The following is a 21,866-nucleotide window of genomic DNA, read 5'->3' as shown; positions in this document are numbered from 1 at the left end:
AGAACCCATGATATACAACAAAGCTACGTGCCTAGCAAAATGTGTAGGCAAGTATACTGATGGCTCCTTATAGACTATGTAAGACGCAAAAGGGTTGAAAGAGAACTCCCACATCCTTTGTAAGGGGAGCAGAAGAAAGCCCTACTCAGATACACCTTAGGCAGTGCTTCATTTTAATGAAAGAGGAGCCAGGGCTCAAGAAAAGAGGTGCCAGGACTAAAGCAATGATTTGCTTTCATAACTGATGCGGCAAGCCCAGAGGTGCAAGGGCTATGAACTGCCAAACCTAGAGGTGCTGGGGCTCAGGCTTGGCACAGATTAAGCCAGGGGTCTCAAACATGCGGCCCGCGGAGCTCCCCAGGGCCGCCCAGAGGGGGGGGGCAAAGGGGGCAATTGGCCCCGGGCTCCGCAGGGGCCCCCAAGAGAAAAGCGGAGGCTCCCGCCTCCGCCCCTCTCCTGGAGCCTCGGCGCATAGAGCGCCGAGTCTCCGTCCGAGCGCCTGAGCCCCGCCCCGCTCCGAGCCGCGTGGGGAGGGGGCGGGGTTGGGAGCTCTGGGCTGAGCGCTGCGCTCGGCGTGGAGCTCACAGCCCCACCACCTCACCACGCGGCTCTGAGCGGGACGAAGCTCAGGCCTCGCCGGAGACGCGCTCGGGTAAGGGGGGGGGGAAGCGGGACCTGCCGGGGCCGGGGCCGGGCCGTGGGGGGGGGGGAAGGGAAGCGAGACCCGCCGGGCCGGGGGGGGGGAAGGGAAGCGAGACCCGCAGGGGCCGGGCCGGGCCGGGGGGGGGGGACGGGCCGCGAGCCCCGCCGGGGCCGGGCCAGGGGTGGGGAAGGGAAGCGAGACCCGCCGGGGCCGGGCCGGGGGGGGGGGGGAAGGGAAGCGAGACCCGCCGGGGCCGGGCCGGGCCGGGGGGGGGGAAGGGAAGCGAGACCCGCCGGGGCCGGGCCGGGGGAAGGGAAGCGAGACCCGCCGGGGCCGGGCCGGGGGGGGGGGGAAGGGAAGCGAGACCCGCCGGGCCGGGCCGGGGGTGGGGAAGGGAAGCGAGACCCGCCGGGGCCGGGCCGGGCCGGGGGGGGGGGGGGGACGGGAAGCGAGACCCGCCGGGGCCGGGCCGGGCCGGGCCGGGGGGGGGGGAAGGGAAGCGAGACCCGCCGGGCCGGGCCGGGGGTGGGGAAGGGAAGCGAGACCCGCCGGGGCCGGGCCGGGCCGTGAGGGAGGGAAGCGGGACCGGCCGGGGCCGGGGTGGGAAGCGGGACCGGCCGGGGTGGGGAAAAGAGGGACCCGCCGCCGCCGAAGCGCAGCCCGGTCTTCGGCGGTGGGGGGCCCCTTCTGTTCCGGGACCCGCCGCCTAAGTGCCCCACCGCCAAGCCACCAAACAGCTGTTGGTGGCGCTTAGCACTTTCCAGGAGGGAGGGGGGAGGAGCGGGGAGCCGTGCGCTTAGGGGAGGAGGTGGAGAAGAGACAGGGCAGGGGCGGGGCCTCATGGAAGGGGTGGATTGGGGGTGGGGCCAGGGGCAGCAAGGGGGCGTGTCAGTGATGCGGCCCTCGGGCCAATGCACTAGTCCTCATGCGGCCCTCGGGGTCATTTGAGTTTGAGACCCCTGGATTAAGCACTGGCTTTTCGGTGTTTCACGTGTGGGGCAGATGTGAAGACGAACACGAGGTTCAAACACGTTACATTTTAGAAGGTGGCATAGAGCGGATTTTACACCATGCCAGACAAGTGCATGGGGAGAACAGAAGAGAACAAACAAAGAATATGACCAACTAACACCTACATATTTAAGGCTCAGATGACCTGAAACAAGCTGGGTTGCCATGGAACTGCCATTTAACAGCAGCATATAATATGGATCTCACAGCACTCAGAGTGCTCCTCCCCCACACCCCCAACTTTTTAATGCTGGTGAAAGTGCCACACTGACAACAGAAGAAAATGAAACCTATTTATCCATAAAACAGGCACATCACCACAGACTAGCTTCCCCAATGCTGCCCTCCTAATATTCCTCAGTGTGATTAGCCGTCTAAGGGCAGCTGAACATTCATACCCAATCAGTCTTGCTGCCAAGTATGCCATCCTGTGTATTAATCAATGCCAACTGGCACAGTTCTGGTCCAGTTGTTTGTTTGTTTCATTTTTGTTTTTTTAAAGGTTCATAACCTGCCGCTAGGAAAGGGACTAAGACCATCAGCTTTTTCCCACAGGACCAAACAGCCATTATAAACTGACAAATTTCACCTGCCAGATTACAGCCAGCAGCCAACCCACTGCATCATCCAGGACCATTCAGTGCAGTATAATGAAAGCCTGGTTTGCAGTAAACACCCACATCTCTCCAGCTTACAGTGCTCATTCGCATGTGGGTTTGGGATTATTTTTTTTTGGTTGATAGAGAAAAATAATTTAAAATCTCTAACATTTGCTCCAACCTTTCTGCTACTGAATAAATAAATAAAACACCAAGAACAATTTAAACTGAGGCTAAGTCTACACTGCGGGGGGTGTCGACCTAAGATATGCAACTTCAGCTATGCGAATAGCGTAGCTGAAGTCGGCATATCTTAGGCCGATTTACCTGGCCGTGAGGACGGCGGCCAGTCGACTGCTGCTGCTCCCCCATCGACTCCGCTTCCGCCTCTAGCCGCAGTGGAGTTCCAGAGTAGACAGCAGAGCGATCAGGGATTGATTTTATCATGTCTACACTAGACGCGATAAATTGATCCCCGATAGATCGATCACTACCTGCCAATCCGGGTACCCTGAGAGAATCAATGGGAGCTGAGTGCCACACCCGCTTAGGTCCCTTGGAAAATCCCAGCCTTAGAGCTGGGCAAAAAGCATAGCTACCAGGGTTGGCTCTATGTATTTTGCCGCCCCAAGAATGGCGGTCAGGCGGCTTTCAGTGGCATGCCTGCAGGAGGTCCGCTGGTAACGTGGATTCGGCAGCATGCCTGCGGGAGGTCCGTCGGTCCCATGCCTTCGGCGTACCTGCCGCTGAATTGCCGCCGAAACCGCAGGACCAGCGGACTTCCCGCAGGCATTCCACTGAAAGCCGCCTGACTGCCACCCTCACGGCAACCGGCAGGCCGCCCCCCGCGGCTTGCCGCCCCAGGTACGCGCTTGGTGCGCTGGTGCCTGGAGCTGCCCCTGATAGCTACACTGTATATTGAAGCAATACATCATTAATTTAGGTCCATACCACACTATGATTAGACCAGAGATGGATAAATGACAAGTGATCCAGAAAATAATGTCATTATTGGCCATGAAAGACTATCTGAGCAATACTGCTGAAAACAAATGAATGGATTGGGATTGTACTGATAAAAATCATAACATTTTTATGACACTCACTGAAAAACACAGCACACATATTATATGCTCTATAAATTGATTTTTTTCATGGTTCTCTTGTCAAGCCACTGAACAAACTGAATAATTGCTTAAGGAACTATGACAGATGTGACCAATTTTTGTGATTTTTTCCCCTTCATATTAAAGTGTAGTGAGACTCAAGAAAGTAACTCTCTCAAAAGAACATTGTGGTGTTCTGTTTCCTCACCATGATTTCAAGTATAACTGGTTCCATTTACAACTCTTAAGGTGAGTTCGGGAACCACTGGTACTGCAAACTCAACCTGGGATCTGCAAATCCAGTTGTGTTCTGACTCAGACATCATCCCCAGCAATGCAGATCCTGCAATCAGAATGTACTTTGCTGATGGGGGGTTTTAAAGATGCATGAGGCAGGAAAAACAAATCCTGCTCACTCCTCTGCAGATGTATTGGTTCTGCAGGGTAAAGTGGAGCAAAACTTCTGTGTATCAGTGAAGTCAGCAGATGTGACTCAAAGACACTCTGGACCTGATTCTCCACTACTTTATACCTTGCATTGACATTTGCGCCATGTAAACTGCCGTCGTGACTTGGTAGCAGTTTGCATCCAATCTGCACAGTTGTAATGACAACGCAAAAGACACAGAACAATGGAGAAAGACACCGTGAGTGTCTGAGTGCTATCTGCCGACTTCACTGATACAATCAAGTTCTACTCCTGTTCACATTGCTGAGCCAATACGTAATGAGCAGAAGATATCTGGAATCAAATATATAAACTGCTCCTTAAATGGTATTTCTGCTAGTCATTCCCCTTGTCTTTCATGTTCTTGTACTGCTATTTACCACCATTTATGGTAACAAAAATTAAGGAAATGTATCCCACAATCCCATGGGCTGATTTTCTTTGTCCTCAGGACAGTCAAGTTTGGTGGACAGTCATGTCCTCCCACACCGCACCGCAAACAATGGGCTAGAGCAGTTTGAGAGGATGCTAAGAAATCTGGGATATGGGTGATTGGACTCAGGCCTCATAATGCAGTGTAGATGCTGGAGCCCAACGGTGGGACCAAGGGTTCAACAATTCCTAACCTGGGATTACAAAAGAGTGTAGATGCGCAAGCCCTAGGTTAACAAACCCAGGGTTTGCAACCTGAGTTCTACTAACCCTAGGCTTACATTGCGGTGTAGACATACCCATAAGCCCTAGCTGACCCCAAAGGAAGAACTCCACTCACAGCCTCCCAAGCTGTGCCAACCCATGGAAAGTTGTGAATCCGGCTACCTCGCCCAGTTAAGTGATTCATGAGGAACAGGGAAAGGACCCAGGAAGTAATTCAACATACCAGAAGGGGTGGCAAAAGAGAGAGAATCAGGTGAAGAAAGAGGAGCCTTCGCCTCCCACCTACACTGGGGTCTCAAGTCATTTGAATGAACAACGGGCCACTCATTGGTTCCTTTGTTCAAACTTACTCAACAGTGGCATTCTCCCTCCTGTAATATTCTACACATTATATGGGAAACTTGCCCGGTGAATGAGGCAGCACGAATGCTCAAAATGAAGTCGAAAGAAAGAAAGAAAGAAAGAAAGAAAGAAAGAAAGAAAGAAAGAAAGAAAGAAAGAAAGAAAGAAAGAAAGAAAGAAAGAAAGAAAGAAAGAAAAAGAAAGAGGAACTGGCCCAGTCTAGATACTTACATGCCTCCTATTCATTGTCTGTCTTTCTTTTAACTCTTGAGAATGCTGTGCACATACATTACAGCTGTTTGGTAACTTGCATGCATGGTATACTCCGCCAGACACCATATGAGTTAATAATCCTGGAAGCACTACAGGAATTACCACCAAAGAATAATGTCAGATGTTAGAGATGGGAAAGAGCTGTTATATCATATTATCCACATCCCCCTGCAGGATATAGCCTTCATATAGAGAATGCTTCAGATATGGAACTGAGAATAGATGCTACATATAGTTAATTTGATTTCCTATTCTTAGTCTAGCTGAAAAGGATTTTCCTTCAGCAGATGGAAAGATACAGTAATGCACCACAAAAACAGCATCATGAAGCCACTGCATATAGCAGAAGATTAATAGAAATTGGCTTGAGCTGCAAAATTTGAATCCAGAGGCAAATTTTAATCCATGTCTGGGGGTATTCACATGCTGAGTTTTGGTTTTGACCCATCATTAAAAACAACCAGCCAAATTCAGCTATGGTGTACATGGGCATGACTTCACTTGAATCTGACCTAGTATTCTCTTGAATTTGACATCACCACAGAAATATGAACTATATAATAACACCACAACACATTTATACAGCTTCTTTCATCCAAAGATCTCTGCATATTTTCCAGCACCGAATAATGAAGCCACACATATAAGGCTGGTATCACAGTATCCATTTAACATACAAGTACACAGAAAGTTGCCTCAGTTCACACATGGCAAAATCAGGAACAGAACTTAAAAAGTCATACTTTCCATTGTTCTACCATAACCACTGGACCACATCAACAGCCACAAGAAGAGAAGAGTTGCTGCAGCACCATCCCATCCCCAAACTAGACATATGTGTGTGGGATTTGAGTCATAACATGAAACTCCAGGTGGTGTTCAGGTCCTTGGTGGAAAAAGGTTGAGAGCCACTAGGCTTAGAGTATGTATTACACTGTCCACAGAAACTGTGCCTTATGGCAGAATAACAAATTCATCATCTGGGGTTTTATCTGCATGCTTTGTTTTGTTTTTTAAACTTTGCATTTCTATAGTACAGCAGTTCTTAACCAGGGGTCCACAGCTCCCAGGGTGGCTGTGAGCTGGTTTCAGGGGACCCCGAGGCCCTGATTCCCAGCACCCCTGCGGGGCTGAAACCAGGAACAGAGCCACAGGGCTGCAGCTGTGAGCCCACTGCCCCATGGGGCTGAAACTGGGAGTGGAGCCGCGGGGAGCCCTGAGCCCTAGCACTGCCCCGGTCTAAAGCCCTGAGCCCCAGTGCCCCACAGGGGGAAAACCCCAAGATCTCACACCCCACCTGGAGCCCTGAGCCTCCCTCACCCCGTGGCTGAAGCCTCAGCCCCACCAGTGGCTGAAGTCTGGAGCCCTGAGTGCCCTCCCAACACATACATATGTGGTGGCCAAAGCTAGGAGCCCCAAGGCCTCCCATTGGTCCCGGGAATTTTTTTAGTATGTTGCAGGGGGGGCTCTACTAATTAATTAAATCTCACAACACTCCTGTAAGGTAAGTCAGTATTATTATTCCCACTTCACAAACAAGGAGGGAAAAGCAGAGAGGCATTAAGAGCCAGATATACAGTGATATTTAGGCACCTAAAGACACAGATAGGCATCTAGTAGGACTTACAAAAAAAACTAAGCAGGTTAGGCACTGATCTCCCATTGACTTTTGTACATCTGCAACCTAGGACATTGGCGGGAGGGATAGCTCAGTGGTTTGAGCATTGTGAGCTCAATCCTTGAGGGAGCCATTTAGGGATCTGGGGCAAAAATCTGTCTGGGGATTGGTCCTGCTTTGAGCAGGGGGTTGGACTAGATGACCTCTTGAGGTCCCTTCCAACCCTGATATTCTATGACATAGATGGGACTACAGCCCAGTACTGTTCTTTAACCAAGAGACCATCCTCTGTCTTTTGATTTTCCCCTATTGCAGATAATGCCACATGACTTTGCTTACCTGTCATATTAATATATTTTCAGTTTTATTTCTGTTTATGATCTCTATTAATATGTCAGGGATGCACCTGCTTGCTTGTCTGAGTAAGAATTATCTGAGCTGTCAGTAAAGAATATTAAAGTTGCTCGATTTTTTTTTTTAATGGGAAGTGAAGGGACCGATTATAACAGTTGATTCAATGTCCTTGATTGTGAAGCTCTCTAAAGCCTTTTATCTAGGTCTCTCTTTTAATAGGCTAGGATTTATGTCTATAACATCTCTCTGAACAACATGGTCTCACGGCTTCTGCTAAAAGTACACTGCATTAGACAGTGCAAATGTCAATTCCGCATTAGAAATACGAATAGAACAATCCAAGGCTGATGTACTTTTGTTGCCAGCTTCTGTTCTCAGTTACTTCAGTGTCAATCTGGAGCAACTACAGCAAACTGGAACAACTGAAATCAATACAATTACTCCAGATTTACATTGGTGTAAATGACAGCAGACAACTCTATTTCCTTCAGACATCTCTTACTTAAAGTGATGCACAAAGAGTTTTCTATCTATCTAGGTTCTTACATGGCCCTTATCATTCTAGTAGCTGAGCACCTTACACCTGTTTACCTTTGAGAAGCTTTTCTTTTCTGCTGAAACTTCAGCTCATTCCCAGCTTCTTTTCTACATGTGAGCTGATTCTTGCCTAGTAAAAGTCACAAGCCCTCCCCAAGTCAGTAAGGTGAACATTAGCTTGGAAAAGAGATGACTAAGGCAGCATATTATAGAGGTCTATAAAAGCATGAATGGTGTGGAAAAAGTGAATAAGGAAGTGTTATTTAACCCTTCATGTAACAGAAGAACCAGGGGTCACCCAATGAAATTAATAGGCAGCAGGTTTAAAATAAGCACAAGAAAGTACTTCTTCGCACAACCCAGAATCAGCCTGTGGAACTCATTGCCAGGGGATGTTGTGAAGACCAAACTATAACTGGGTTCAAAAAAGAATTAGATAAGTTCATGGAAGATAGATCTATCATTGGCTATCACCAAGATGGTCAGGGATGCAACCCCATATTCTGGATGTCCCTAAGCCTTTGACTTCCAGAGACTAGGACTGGACAACAAGGGATGGATCACTCAGTAATTGCCCTGTTCTGTTCATTCCCTTTGAAGCATCTGTCCTTGGTCATTGTTGGAAGACAGGATACTGGCTTAGATGGACCATTGGTCTGACCTGTATGGCCATTCTTATGTTCTTATTAGGTTTTCTCTCACCATTTCAAACCTGTTATTTCCTTTATTATAATTTCTAGCCCAAGTAAACACAGATGAAAAAAAAGAAACCTATTAGGGTGGGGCAAGGGGGTATAAATAGAAGTATAGGATTGAAATTAAATAAGAACATTTACACTGATAGGACAAAATTCCTAATGGCAAGAGCAATTAGACAATGGAATAGTCTTTCCAGGGAAATGGTGGGAAAAAAGACTAGATTGGGCAAAGCCCAGGAGGATGGAATTCTGTTGTGAATGATCCTATAATGACCATGTAGATAGACTAACTATGCTATTCCCTCTTTTCTTTCTATCATTCAACAATTCCTCTTTATTTTTAAGCAGCTAGGTAATACGGGTAAAAATAAAGTAATGGCAATAGTGCATAGATAGTGCTTTGTATTTTCAAAGTCTTTTACAAGTGTTAACTAATTAAAATTAATTAGACATACAGTCCCAGCCGGAAAGCCATATAAATATGTCTAGAAGAAGCTAGTGATAACTCACCTTCAAGAGACAGCACAGTCCAGTTTATAGGGGCACTGAACTAGGATTCAGGAAACCTGGGTTTTAGCCCTGATTTTGCTACTAAGATGTTTTGTGACCTTTGACTAACTCTTGTTTCTCACCCTTTTTGTTACCTATTTAGACTGCAAGCTCTTCTGCATAGGGATTGTCTCTTACTATGTGCTGTATATACTACTATGTGCCTAGCACAATGGAGCCCTGACCTATGTTGAGGACTATCATAGAGTTCAAGGCCAGAAGGGACCACCAGATCATCACATCTGATCTCCTGTATATCACAGGCCACCAACAGCACCCAGCTCCCATACACTAAACCCAACAACCAAAATTACACCAAAATTATTACAGTCCACAGCTGTATACACTTACTATAATACAAATAATAATAAGAGTGATGTTATCTTTACATTTCCCTCATCAGGGCCAAGATCCAAACATAAACAATATGTTCAGCATTTGCTAGTCTCTCAAATCAAAAGAAAAACAAAAAACAAAACCGAGATCATTCTCAAGTGTGGGTAGGTCACTGTGCTGTAGCATTTTGAACTACCAAAGCTCCACCCTTTTCTGAGAACTCTTATATATCAAGCATCATAAATGTAAACATATTTCTGTGTGGTAGAATAACATAGCTTGGTAGGCATTTTAAATGGGGTATTCTGTTAACCATGTTTCTGTAATATTCTAACACTTGAATAATGATGCCTTGCACTAACAGAACAACCTTCATTTGAAGATCTTAGAAAGATGTGCATGCCTGAATTCATTTTCACAACACTGCTGAAAAATATATTAGGGTCTGATGCTACCCTCATAGACACCTATGCCATAACTGCCATTGACTTCAGTGGTCCAAGCTCAAGCCTTATAAACAGAGAATCAAGGTAACAGAGTTTAATAAAGACCAAGATGTGTAGATCCAGGTACCAAAACTCACAAACAATTTTCTCCAGAGATACAGAGAATCCATAACTCCTATTAACATTGGCTTGGATTTGTGAGTCCTCTGCACCTCTGATGATCAAGCCACTGCTTCGGGTGCCCTCGGGTTTTGAGAGAGAGAGAGAACAGGGCAGGAAATTAGAAAATTAAAGGAGAGAGCAGGCTAACTGTCAATTCCAAGGGCCTCTGTTCAGGGCTCCTAATCACATTGCTGCTGGTGTTAACTCTCCATGTTCATTTGCACTGTTAAAAAGAGCCTTTTCTTTTGTTCTTCCTGGAAAGTGTAATTAGACTAAAACTATATTGTTTAAATTGGAAATTTATGTGAAAATTAAATGGATTCCTTATGAGAACTTGACTTTTTTAATCCAAAAATCACCTCTCCACATGCACTCTGCCTCCATCGTCTGAAAAAACAAAGGGTATTTTAGTTCTTCTCCCTGGTTACACAGGCTGTTTGTCCAAAGTTACTGTTGTTTCTAAATGTGATATCTGATACTACCAAGATAAAGAGCAAGAGAAATCATTGATCTTTTGCAATAGGAATGCTGAAGCTCGGGTCTCAGATGTTTTACTGTCAAATCAAATCCAAGTGTCTCATTATCTCAATAAATTTTTCTCAACACAGCTACTGTAAAAAAGAAACAAATTAGCTTTTCAATTCAGCCAAGAAATTTGAATAACAAAAATACATATTAGTTTAATTTAACCTGTGCAAGCTGCTTGGTGATTAAATCTGGCATAAAACTCAATACAAAGATTTAAATGTGAAAACACCAGAAAGGGGCCTTGGAAAGTTCATTAAAAATCTGTTTTTTATAGTTCCCTTTTTTTAAAAAGAAAAAAAGAGTGATTGGCACATCTACAGAAAACTATAGGAACTGATAAGCCAGATAACTACTGACGTGTGTTGGATTAGATAGATAGATTTTGTGAGTCATAATGATTTTGGGAAAATGATGACAACATAAATATTTTGATAGCTAGGCTATTTGAGTTGTCATTAAGGAATATGTTTGCAGCTATGTAAATTATTATTATTATTATTTTATTTTATACTGCATCACTGATGTTCAAATCTATTTGCAGACTGATAAAGTGCCAGATCCCTGCCCCAAGGAACTCTTTCATTCCTCATCTGATTCATTAACCTGCTTACTAATAAGATCTTTTCAGTTCAACTTTGTTTTCATACTACTGGAAATGACTGGAAAATTAGGTCCTATTAAATAATCATGAGTGTAAACTGTGATTCACCAGTTAAGTGAATGCCATTACTGGCAATACATTGAGAACCTTATTATAAGCTTTCATTATTATCATACAAACCAAAACAGTGCAACTTTGATATAGACTGTATCCTTTGATGCTCTACAGGTGTAAATAAAAAATCATTCAAAACCATATTCGGCATGTAGCAACATGTAAATTACACAGTGTAGGGAATAAGAAAGTATTCGAAGTGAGCAGCAGAGAGAGAAAAGAAATTTTTTTTCAGCTGATATCTGAAAAGAGGTGGATGGTGAAGGAGGCAGGCAGGCTGCTCCAGATGGCAAGAGATGTAGAGAAGAAGGATTTCACACGAACAGCAATGAGATGAAGAGAGAAAGGATAGTCTCGTGGTTAAGGCACCAATGCAGAACTTCGGAAACCCAGGATGAGCTCCATGCTCTACCACAGATTTCCTGTATAACCTTACCCGAGTTAGGGCTTGTCTACACTTAAAACACTGTAGGGCTTCAGGGAAGATACTACTTATTCCAACAGGAGGGGTTCTCCCATCAGCGTAGGTACTCCACCTCCCCACGAGACAATAGCTAAGTCAATAGAATTCTCCCATCAACCTAGTCCTGTCTACACCAGGGGTTGGGATTTTTCATACCTCTCAGCAATGTAGTTATACCAACCTCATTTCCTAGTATAGACCAGGCCTTAGTGTCCCTGGAACTGTTGCCGCACACCTCATGTAGCCATTTATATCTGTGCAGAACACTACTGAAGAATGGCAGTATTTTATACTCACTTTGCTCTGGTGTACCAGGTGCCAGATTGATGAATTGCAGATTGATGAATTATTATTAATGATTTGTATTACAGTAGCGCCTAGGAGCCCCACTCATGGCCCAGGAGCCTGCTGTGCTAGGCACTGTACAAGTACAGAACAAAAAGCCCCAAAGTGCTTACTATTAATCCATATGAATGCTGAATTGCTGCTCTAACCATCTCCTTCCCCCCCCCACACACACACCATTGTATAATGGGAATGACAGTACTTCTCTATGTCACAGGGAAGTTGGGAGGATAAGTACATGAATGGTTCGGAGGCGCTCAGCTACTGCAATGACGGAGGATATAGAAAGACAAGCTGTGGAAAGAGAAAGGAGGGTGGTGCTAGATGACGGAGGAGGAGCTGAAAGGGAAGTAGTGGAAAATAATGTTTGTAAAGTAAATTGGTGCATACCAGGGAAGATGTACTGTATGTGAACTGGCTATCCCCCAACAATCTGCCTTCTTGAAGATCTTCGATTAAACAATATTTTCAGACCTGCCCTGGATGTTTAGGAGGCTTACGGCAATCTGACCTCTGTGGTACCTGGGCAGTAGTTTTGCCTGGTTTAGAGGATCAGTGGCCACTTTAAAATCTGGTATCTTCATGAAGCATCATGACTAGAAAGTAATGCTATAAATCAGGGGTCAGCAACCTCTGTCATGTGGCTCGCCAGGGGTGGCGGGAAGCGCCGCGGGCCGAGGGATGTGCTGGCCGTGGCTTCCCGCCTCCTGCATTGGCCTGGGACGGTGAACCGCGACCAGTGGGAGGATAAGGACGCGGCAGGTAAACAAACTGGCCCGGCCCGCCAGGGTGCTTACTCTGGCGAGCCGCATGCCAGAGGTTGCCGACCCCTGCTATAAATCACTGCAGAGCTGGGAAGAATTCCCTCTTTCAGTCAATGGATAGCAGTTTTTTGTCTCTAGCCTTTTTGATTCACTAGTTATCAGACCTTAATTCTGATCACCATCTTGCCTTTTTCCCCTCCCATTTCAATTCCCTATTACCATTAACACTAGACCCAATGTTCTATACTATCTAAGAGCCTAAAATCCACTTTGCAAATTGCAGGAACTCATCGTTTCTAACTCTAGTAAATACTGGTTTCTAAAGTCAGGCTGCAAGACAGCAATCAGAATGACCTGACTTGAAAAACATGAATATCACCTTAACTTATTCTTCCCATTATTTTTATTGATCCTGGATGCTAACAGTGTCCATTAAACTTCTCAGCAGTTTCACAAAATGTAAAGAAATGTTAGTATTGGACCTCAGCTTTGAGTCCTCCACTCAGAGAAGCCAGAGAAGTTATTGTATGTCCCATGCTGTTGTGACATCACAACCAACTCCTGTACCCAGGTGCTCCAATGGCACAATGATCCATAGGGTTTAAGGCCAGAAGAGACCATTAAATCATCTAGTCTGACCCCTGGCATAATACTGGCCATAAAATTCCATCCAGTTATTCCTGTATTGAGCCCAATAACTTGGCTTTGACTAAAGCATATCTTACAGAAATCTTATTATACAGTCTTGATTTAAAGACTTCAAGAGATGGAGAGCCCACCACTTCCCTTCAAAGCTTGTTCCAATGGTTAATCACCATCACTGTTTAAAAAAAGGGAGGGAAGGGGGGCTTATTTCTAATTTGAATTTGCCTGGCTTTAACTTCCAGCCATTGGTGCTTATTATGCTTTTCTCTGTTAGAGTCAACAATGCTGTAGCACGCCGTAGTTTATCCATGTGAAAGTACAATACCTTGGTACTCATGTATGTCCTCTTAACGCAGTTAAGCAGAGAGAATATCAAACTGAGAAAACCAGATGATAAACCTCAGTATTTTCTCCATTTAACTCCACTGGAGGGTCATAACATGTGTACAAGAACCGCTTGTGATGTCAGCAGCAGAATGGAACTCTGTCAATGGGCATGCCTGTTGTGTAGTGCCCCCTGCTGGCCAAGCATGGCTGTGCAGCATCCTGCCTCTTATTTCCCTTTCACAGGTTCCCAGGAATAATCCAAAGAGGTGTATGTCCAATAACAAACCCCGTTATTGAGGACTGGTTTATTAACTCTCTTCCACCTCTTCTGCCCCAGTCTCCTCCTGGGCACATCCCTCCTCCTGGAAGTCTCTTGCCTACAACTGCAATCCTCTCTACCAGGCACAATTTCCCAGGCTCTGCTCAGTCTCTCCCCTTAGCTCACCTGGGCACATCCATTTCATCCCTTTGTAGTCAGGGGGTTGCGGTGCTTCTGGACTCTGAGCCATTGAACTCTCTTCCCAAACTGCTTCCTTCCTGAACCCTTTCAGCAACAGCAATAGCTCTCACTCCCCACCACCATCCCCAGCTTCCTCATCCTGTTTCCCTCTTTATAAGGCCCAGATGCCTTCCCTTATGCCCAAATGGACAGCACATAATCAGTCACAGGTGCACTGGACACCCCCTTCCCTCTTAAAGGGGCCAATTGCCCTATGACAAATTCAAACAGCCCCTCAGTCTTTTCAGGGATAGGGAACCAGATGAAGGGCAAATATCAATTTTTTCTTTAAGTTTCGAGACGCTATTGAAGTTTCACATAATTAAATTACAATAACTGGAGTGAAAACTATTTAATAATTTAGGTGGCACCCACAATTAAAGGTTTCATGTTTCATGATTCATCCTGACAGCGAGAATACAAATGCTTTCAAGAAGTGCAAACTTTTCTTATCTTAGGCCATCAGAAAGAAAGTTTTCTGATCAGTGAGAGTCAGTACCACCCATTTACCTGAACCCACCTATCAGCCCCTCCTACCTGCACTACCACCCAAATGCACATGGCACCATCCACAAAGAGGTATCCTCAACGCTAACACATAAGGTGGATATCTTCCTGCATCAGGTGGAGGAGGAGGAGGCTGGGTGGCTGCTTGCACAAGAGAGGAGGACTCCTCATTGTTTTTACAAGGGAGGAGGTTTATCCACCTCTACTAATAGCATCTTGGTATGAGACCCAGCCAGTCACCCGCAAGCAAAGGAGTGAGTTAGTGGTTAGAGACAGCCTCTGTGAGCATGAGGAGTGTGTGGGTGAGTCAGTGTATGTTGAAAAATATATGTGCATAGGTGAGATTGTGTGATTGAGACACAGCATACGTGAGAGTGTGCATGTATGCAAGAAGAGCCTTTAGTCTGGGTGTGAGAGACAGAGACGGGGTGTGAGAGGAGAGTGCTTGTGGGACAGTCTTTGAGTGAATGTGTGACAGAGTGCAAATGAGTGTATGGGAGGGGAGCGAAAAGTAATGTCACGGTGAGTGTCTGAATATGGAAGGAAGAGTGAGGACACAGGACTTGAACAGAAAGGCCCTCAGACAGTGCAACCACCTCTGGGTTCCTTCTACACTGCACTTTACAACCAGGTTGGGACACAGTTACAGTTCATTTGTGGCCATACACAACAACTGAGTTGTTATAACATAATTTGGGGTTGTCTGTGCAAATAGGGCCATATCTCTTTACTACCAAATTAAGGGAATGACATTCCACCCCTATCTGTTCAGAACAAGAGCAACAGTCCCATAACATAGATATAACAGCGTTTGCTCCCTTCTAAACATGCAAAATGATGGCCCCAACAGAGCTATAACTGTAATGTAAACAGAGCCTAAATTCTACAGTGATAGATGCTTTAGAAATGCAGGATGATTAGATTAAACAGACCAGCTGACCAACCTAAGGCTTTCTCCCCTTCCCAACCTCTGTTCATTCCCTCTGGAGCACTTGGCATTGGCCACTGTCAGAAGACAGGATACTGAGCTAGATGGACCTTTGGTCTGACCCACTAGGGCCATTCTTATGTTCTTAACCTAATGCATAGACAGCATTCTGCATCTCATGATCTCTTGGAATGTCACATTATCAGCTTTAAAAATGACACTGATGTGGCTTTAAAATGTCAAGGGCTTACAGAGAGAACGGTATTTAAATGATTATCTATTTTCTTAACAGATTCCATTACTGTTGTGAAACTTTACATCTCCCAGTGGCAAGTCGATGCAGTTTTCCACCTGTCCAAGTGGGTGAATTGATTGTCTAGAGCTACAACAGGTGAATTTGTTGGACTTTGTAAAGATAAACAGTGGGCCAGCTCCTCAGCTAATGTAAATTGATGTTGCTGTACTGACTTTAATGGAACCATGACAATGTGCATCAGCTGCGGAACTGGGCCAGTATTTATCACTATGTTTTTGTTTGGTTTTAGGGGAAATATATTTCCTTCTGCATTGACTTTCCTCTTTAACTGGACTCTTAGTTATTTGTCCCAACACAATATTCAGGAGTGAACACGAACAACTTCAAAAATGGGGATAAAGGCAACAAAGGCACTATCAGACTTACTTACATAGAGTCTGGTTTACCACCATGTTATTCTATTTATACACCATTGGATGGGGTGAAACTGGAGTAACTCATGAATAAATCAGGACCATAATTTCCAGTGCAAAGTGATGTCAATACAAAACAAAAGAACGCAATTCCTGAAGTCAATGGGAATTTTGCTTGAGTGCTAGGCTCTCAGAGAGATTTTTCAACAGTATTCTCTCATTCTCGCTTTCCTTCCTTCCGATGTCTTCATCTTCTCACTTCTCCTTTCTAAGCAGTTTCCGCTTTGGTCTTTCTTTTCTGCCCTCTTCATCTCCATTTCTGTCTCCTTCCCCTTTTTTCTTCTCTGTTTACATCTTTCTCTCTCACACCTCACTCTTTTATCTCTGTCTCTTTATATTTGTCCCCTTATGTCCTTTCCTGGTCTCCTCTACTTTCAGGACTCCCAAGGAGCAGAGATTTACTGGGATTTTGCTATTGAACAGAAGCTTTTTCCCTGTAGGCCGAGCCCTAGTGTGAAATTGACCAGGGCTAATGTTTGTGACTTTAGTCAATTTCACACTGCTACCAGCACCAGGGGAAAAACTTTTGCAAAATTGTATGATCCAAACCAGTTTCATACTACAGCCAACTCCTTAAGAAAACACCACTGCACAAGAGCATTCACTGACGGCAAATGACCAAGACTTCAGCATTCCAACAGGAGGCAGTTCCCTATGTATCCCCTGCTACTGTATTATATCTGAAAAACAGTTTTTCTTTCACTTTCTGTCCTGATTTGGGGGTTCTGTGATTTCCTTACCACAGATTATTTCATCACAGCCACCTAGAGAGATCCTGAGAACACAGAAAAACGGCTGCTCTTGTGTTATAGGTGCTTTTAGCACTTTGACATCCTTAGGTAAAAGATGACAGAGAAGTACAAAATATATGCACCTTCATCTAGGACCTTTCATCTGAGGGCCTCAAAGTTTTTCACCTCCGAGGTAAATAAGTATTATTATACAAGTTTTACAGATGGGGAAAACTGAGTCACGGAAATTAAAGTCCCATCTACACTATAAAAAATCTATTATATTGTGGAATTAGCTTACATATGTCATTTCTAACATGGTTCAGCATTATATTATAGAAGGGACCAAATCAGGCTTCAGCTTTGTTTGTAAATCATGTTATAAAGGACTTGATCACTTGAACCTCACGGCCTGAGATAACTCCCAATTAAAACACTGAGAGCCTGTCCACAGATTTTAATGGAAGGGCCTTCGGGGCCTTGGACCCCGACCCTCGAAGTTATTTAGGTTCCGATCTTCCATTGATTTCAAGGAAACTAGGAGCCTTTGAGGATCTGGGCTTTGTGAGTTGAACAGCAAATGGTCTAATTTGTCAGAAGATCTGAGCACTGTCAAGTTCCATTTAAATCAATGAGATTGGCAGGTGCTCGGCACCTTTGAAAGTCTGTGGCAGAAACAAAATTAGAACTCAGATTTCCTGATTAACAGGCCTGCACACTGCTACTAGGCCATGCTCTCTCCAGGAGTGGTAAAGGAACTGATTCACAAATATTGGGTTTTAAATGTAAAAATATTTATAATTGTCATAATAGGGCCGGTCCTACTTTCCTTATGCCAGCTCCCTTTGCCTTTGATCTGGCTTCCATAATATGTTAATTATTTCTAATTTAATTTGCCTTTTTTTTTGCGAAACTTTGCAGTTTGACTATTAAACTAAGTCACATCTAAAAACTTCACTGCTTACAACTATAGTTAAATAAAATCCTGTAGCCTGAGCTTGCAAATTGTGACATTAACAAATAATCTTTAAGGGCACAAACTACTCAGTGGCTATATTTAATTAATTTCAATGGCAACAGTAACACCAGCATAATTGAACCATTGGATAAACTGCACATAGCCACCTTGGGGCTCTAATGTGCTTCCACTGATTTCAATGGAGACATGATCGATCAGCCCCATATGTAGGAAGTTTTCGGCGGCACAGCTCATACAATGTGGAGACAACTTCACAGACAATTTTCTGTGGTGACAGAGGTTTATAATTAGGCTTGGAAGGATTCGATTTTTAATCAGTAGATGTCAGTAAATGTTGATTTCATCATACACACAGACCAACAAAAATATTTCCATTGATAATAATAAAAATTTACAAATAAGCAAAGAGAATGTATTAGAATTTGATTTAAATTTACCTTGCACATTTTGACATGTGATGTTGACAATTTGTGTTTTAATGGTTATAAAACTTTAACTTTTTAATCTCAACATCTACATTAAATAACAATTATCTGTGACTCCTATTGTCTGATCCTCCCATAATTCCCACAACTATGAAAATTTAATTACATGCAAATAAAAAATGCTTTAAAATAAATATTGATATTATCCATTAAAAAAAAAAATTGAATTATGCCAAGCCTATTTATAGTGGAAACCACAGGGAACAGACTTGCAGCTTTAATTAATCTCTTCATGTTATGATTTTACTTTTTCCAACACTCTTTAGTGCAGGCAAAGAATTACATACCTAAGATGACAAGTAAGGACATGTTTCTTATTACACCAAATGATGTCAGTACAAGAGCTAGACAAAGAGGATGAGAATAAACTAAAATAATAACAACATTTAGCACTTATACTGTGCTTTGCATCTTGAAAGAGCTGTAGAACATTAGTTTGATTAACTAAACTATGCATTTTACTAAATATTACGTCTACTCTACTTATTATAATCCAGATGCATGACCTAGTTCAACATTAAATGTCTAGTCTGATTCTTACTCACAGTTTGTTCACAAGGAAATCAGTGAGTTAGTGAATCAAAAATATACTAATGTTTACAGAGAGCCCTCCTTTGGAAGCAGAAAGAAGTTGAAATACTATGTTAGTCTAGTCTAAAACTGTATTTTGTAAGTAGCACATACAGTGCTCAGTATGTAAAGTACAACCTAGAATTAATATCACTTATAGTCATTCTAAAGTTGCGTGTAAAGCTGCTCAAAATACAGCTGCCAGGGACACGCAGAATGTGACTGAGACAGATGCTATAGAAGCATACGGTCAACAAATACAAGCAGTCCATATGCTAACCTCTCCTAGAACTCATGGCCATCCACATCCACAATGTCTTTTAAAAAAACTTGTTTTAAAACAAATACACACGCCTCCTTGCTGAAGTGAAAAGTATTTTACTACATCCTGTTCCCTTTTTTTTTAACCATCTGTACATGTTTATTCTGAACCTTCAAAAAGTCTAACATTTTACTAATCTTTATGAACAGACACAACATAAAACAAAACAGTGAAACCAGCAACAACAGTTAAACTATGGTAACCTACTAGATGAAACACATCCAACCCACTCTTATTATTTCTGATGTTTTTTCTACTAAGAGACTCTGACATCAGCTTTAGCAGAAAGCATGAAAGTTAGACTATCCTTACCATTGCCCAATCTCTCTCTCTTTCTCAGCCTATGTATATTTTAAATTACATGTCTATTAATATTTTTGATAAAACAAGCATAATAGTCTGAATACTGGGGTGAGTTGACCAGAAAGTGAGTCGACGGGTGGGGTGCGGGGGGGTCAATATTAGATATACAACCATTTTCTCTGTATACAAATATATTGTTATTTCTATTACTGATTCAACCTAGTTCTTGCTACACACCCAATGGAAAAAAGAAAAAGAAAAAAGAATGAGATACTGTATACAAGCGGGGCTGTCTTTTGGATGCTTTAGTGACCAGCAAAGTGCTGGATGGAATAGCACATATGCACAGGCGCTCACAGTAACACAAACCAAACACACAGGTACACTCACACACTTACTAAAACACATCTAGCCACCAATATATGCACACATAGTCTTATATCTGTACTAATACATATCAAGGCATATACCAGCGCGCGCGCACACACACACTAATTCTAACACATTTTCAAATATATATGAAACACCACACACACGAAAATGACACAATCACAAATCAGCAAGCCTTCAAATGCATAGAAACACAAACACACACTTACATACTCAATCCACACAAACACAAACCTTCTCAAACACACATTCATGAGACAGACACACACCAACACAAAGGCATCCGGACACACACACACACACTCAAATGCATACACACACACCACGAACCTCCTCAAAACACACAAACACAAACCTTCTCAAACACACACACACACGACAGAAACAAGAAACAAGCCAACACCGGTGCATCCCGGACGGACACACACACAACACGACACACTCAAACACGCAGCAAGAGACACGCTTTGGCCGGTACACACAATCGCACCCCACCAAACACAGCCTCGGGTGCAGGCTGGCACACGGACCCCAGGCACACACACACTCTCTCAGATTAAACACCCTCTAACACACACCCCATCTGTGTGCAACTCACACACACACACACACACACACACGACTGACGGGGATGGAGGGGCAGGAGCCAGCCAGCCCGGCCCCGCCAGCGGAGCGGGACGGTGGGTCCGGCTCCCATCACCCCCCAGCCCCAGCAGCCGGACCGGCTGGGCGGCCGCATCCCGGCCCGATCATCACTTACGTTCCCAGGGTCTCCTTGAACTCGAAGATCTTCTTGATGTCCTCGGCTGGCTTCTTCCAGGAGGCGCTGCCCTCCCCGTTCTCCCGGGCCATGGCAGCAGCGGCGGCGGCGCAGCTCTCCCGCCCGGGCAGGAGCCGGAGATGCCGAGTCCAGCGCAGGCAGGCGGACGATGGAGCAGCCGGCGGCACCGGGAGCTTTTGCTTTCTCTTCTGCCGCCGCTGCCGCCGCTTCCTCTGTCCCCCTCTCTTCTTGCTGCCGCGCTCCCACTCAGACTTCCTGCTCGCGGCGGCGTGTTTCCTCCTGGCTCCGGCGGACCCTGCGTCCCCCGCTCCTCTCCTGGCTTCTTCCTTCCCTCCTCTCTCCCGTCCCCTCTTTTTTAATTTTTCCTCCCCTCTCGCTTCCCCCCTCCCTTTCCTTGTTTCCTCCCTCGCTTTTTCCCTCCTTCCTTCTTTCCTCTCGTCCCTTTCCGTCCCTCGCCTTCCCCCCTCCCCTCACCGATTGGTGCTGCTGCCTTCAAGGGGGATTTCCTTGGCGGGTTTTATCCCCCCCCCCCCCCAGGTCAGTTTGCAGCCCCCCCCCAGGGGGTTTCCAGCCAAACTCAGCAGCAGCAGCAGCCCGGCTGCGGGGAGCAGAGGACACTTGGAAGCTGCTGCTTGAGTTACTTTTGCCGCCCCCAAGCAAAGCCCCGAGTCCTTTTCTCTCTCCAAGAGTGCAGCCCCCCCCCCAGCCCGGGTTAGTTTTCTCGCAGGGGACTCAAGCGGGGTTTAGTGCGCGCCAGGCGAGCCTCGCTAGTGCGCGCGAGCCACGGAGCGGCCGGCGAGCGGAGCGCGCCAGGTTCCCCGCTCTTGTCTCGGGCTGCTGCCGCTGCCGGCCATGGGGGTTTCACGGCGCCGGCACCGTGGCGGCGGTTGGTTGTTATGGCAATGGGAGGCGGAGGGGAAAACAGCGCCCCCCCCCCCTCCGGCCCCACAGCTCCAGCCTCTCCTGCGGCCGCGCCGCCTGTCAGCGCCCCTCCTGACTGAGTGACTGGCGATAATTCGCATTGCACCAAAACCGCGCACGTCAAACCCCCCCCCCTACACAGGGAGCCCAGCCAG

The 21,866-nt window shown here is 45.2% G+C and overlaps 1 protein-coding gene across 2 annotated transcripts in view; it reads right to left on the bottom strand.

Annotated features, from left to right (window-relative positions):
* Positions 1–21,082, bottom strand: part of CAMK1D (calcium/calmodulin dependent protein kinase ID) — a 362,522-nt gene extending 341,440 nt beyond the window's left edge. For both annotated transcript variants that reach the window (XM_045030977.1, XR_006582309.1), the window contains exon 1: positions 20,770–21,082. In XM_045030977.1, coding sequence (XP_044886912.1) covers positions 20,770–20,861 — 92 coding nt within the window. In that variant the 5' untranslated portion in view covers positions 20,862–21,082. The remainder of the gene's footprint in view (positions 1–20,769) is intronic.
* Positions 21,083–21,866: the final 784 nt, after the last annotated feature.

This window comes from Mauremys mutica, chromosome 1 (assembly GCF_020497125.1).
Source record: "Mauremys mutica isolate MM-2020 ecotype Southern chromosome 1, ASM2049712v1, whole genome shotgun sequence".
In the NCBI taxonomy this organism is placed as follows: Eukaryota; Metazoa; Chordata; order Testudines; family Geoemydidae; genus Mauremys; species Mauremys mutica.
This window is presented reverse-complemented; position numbering and strand designations above follow the sequence as displayed.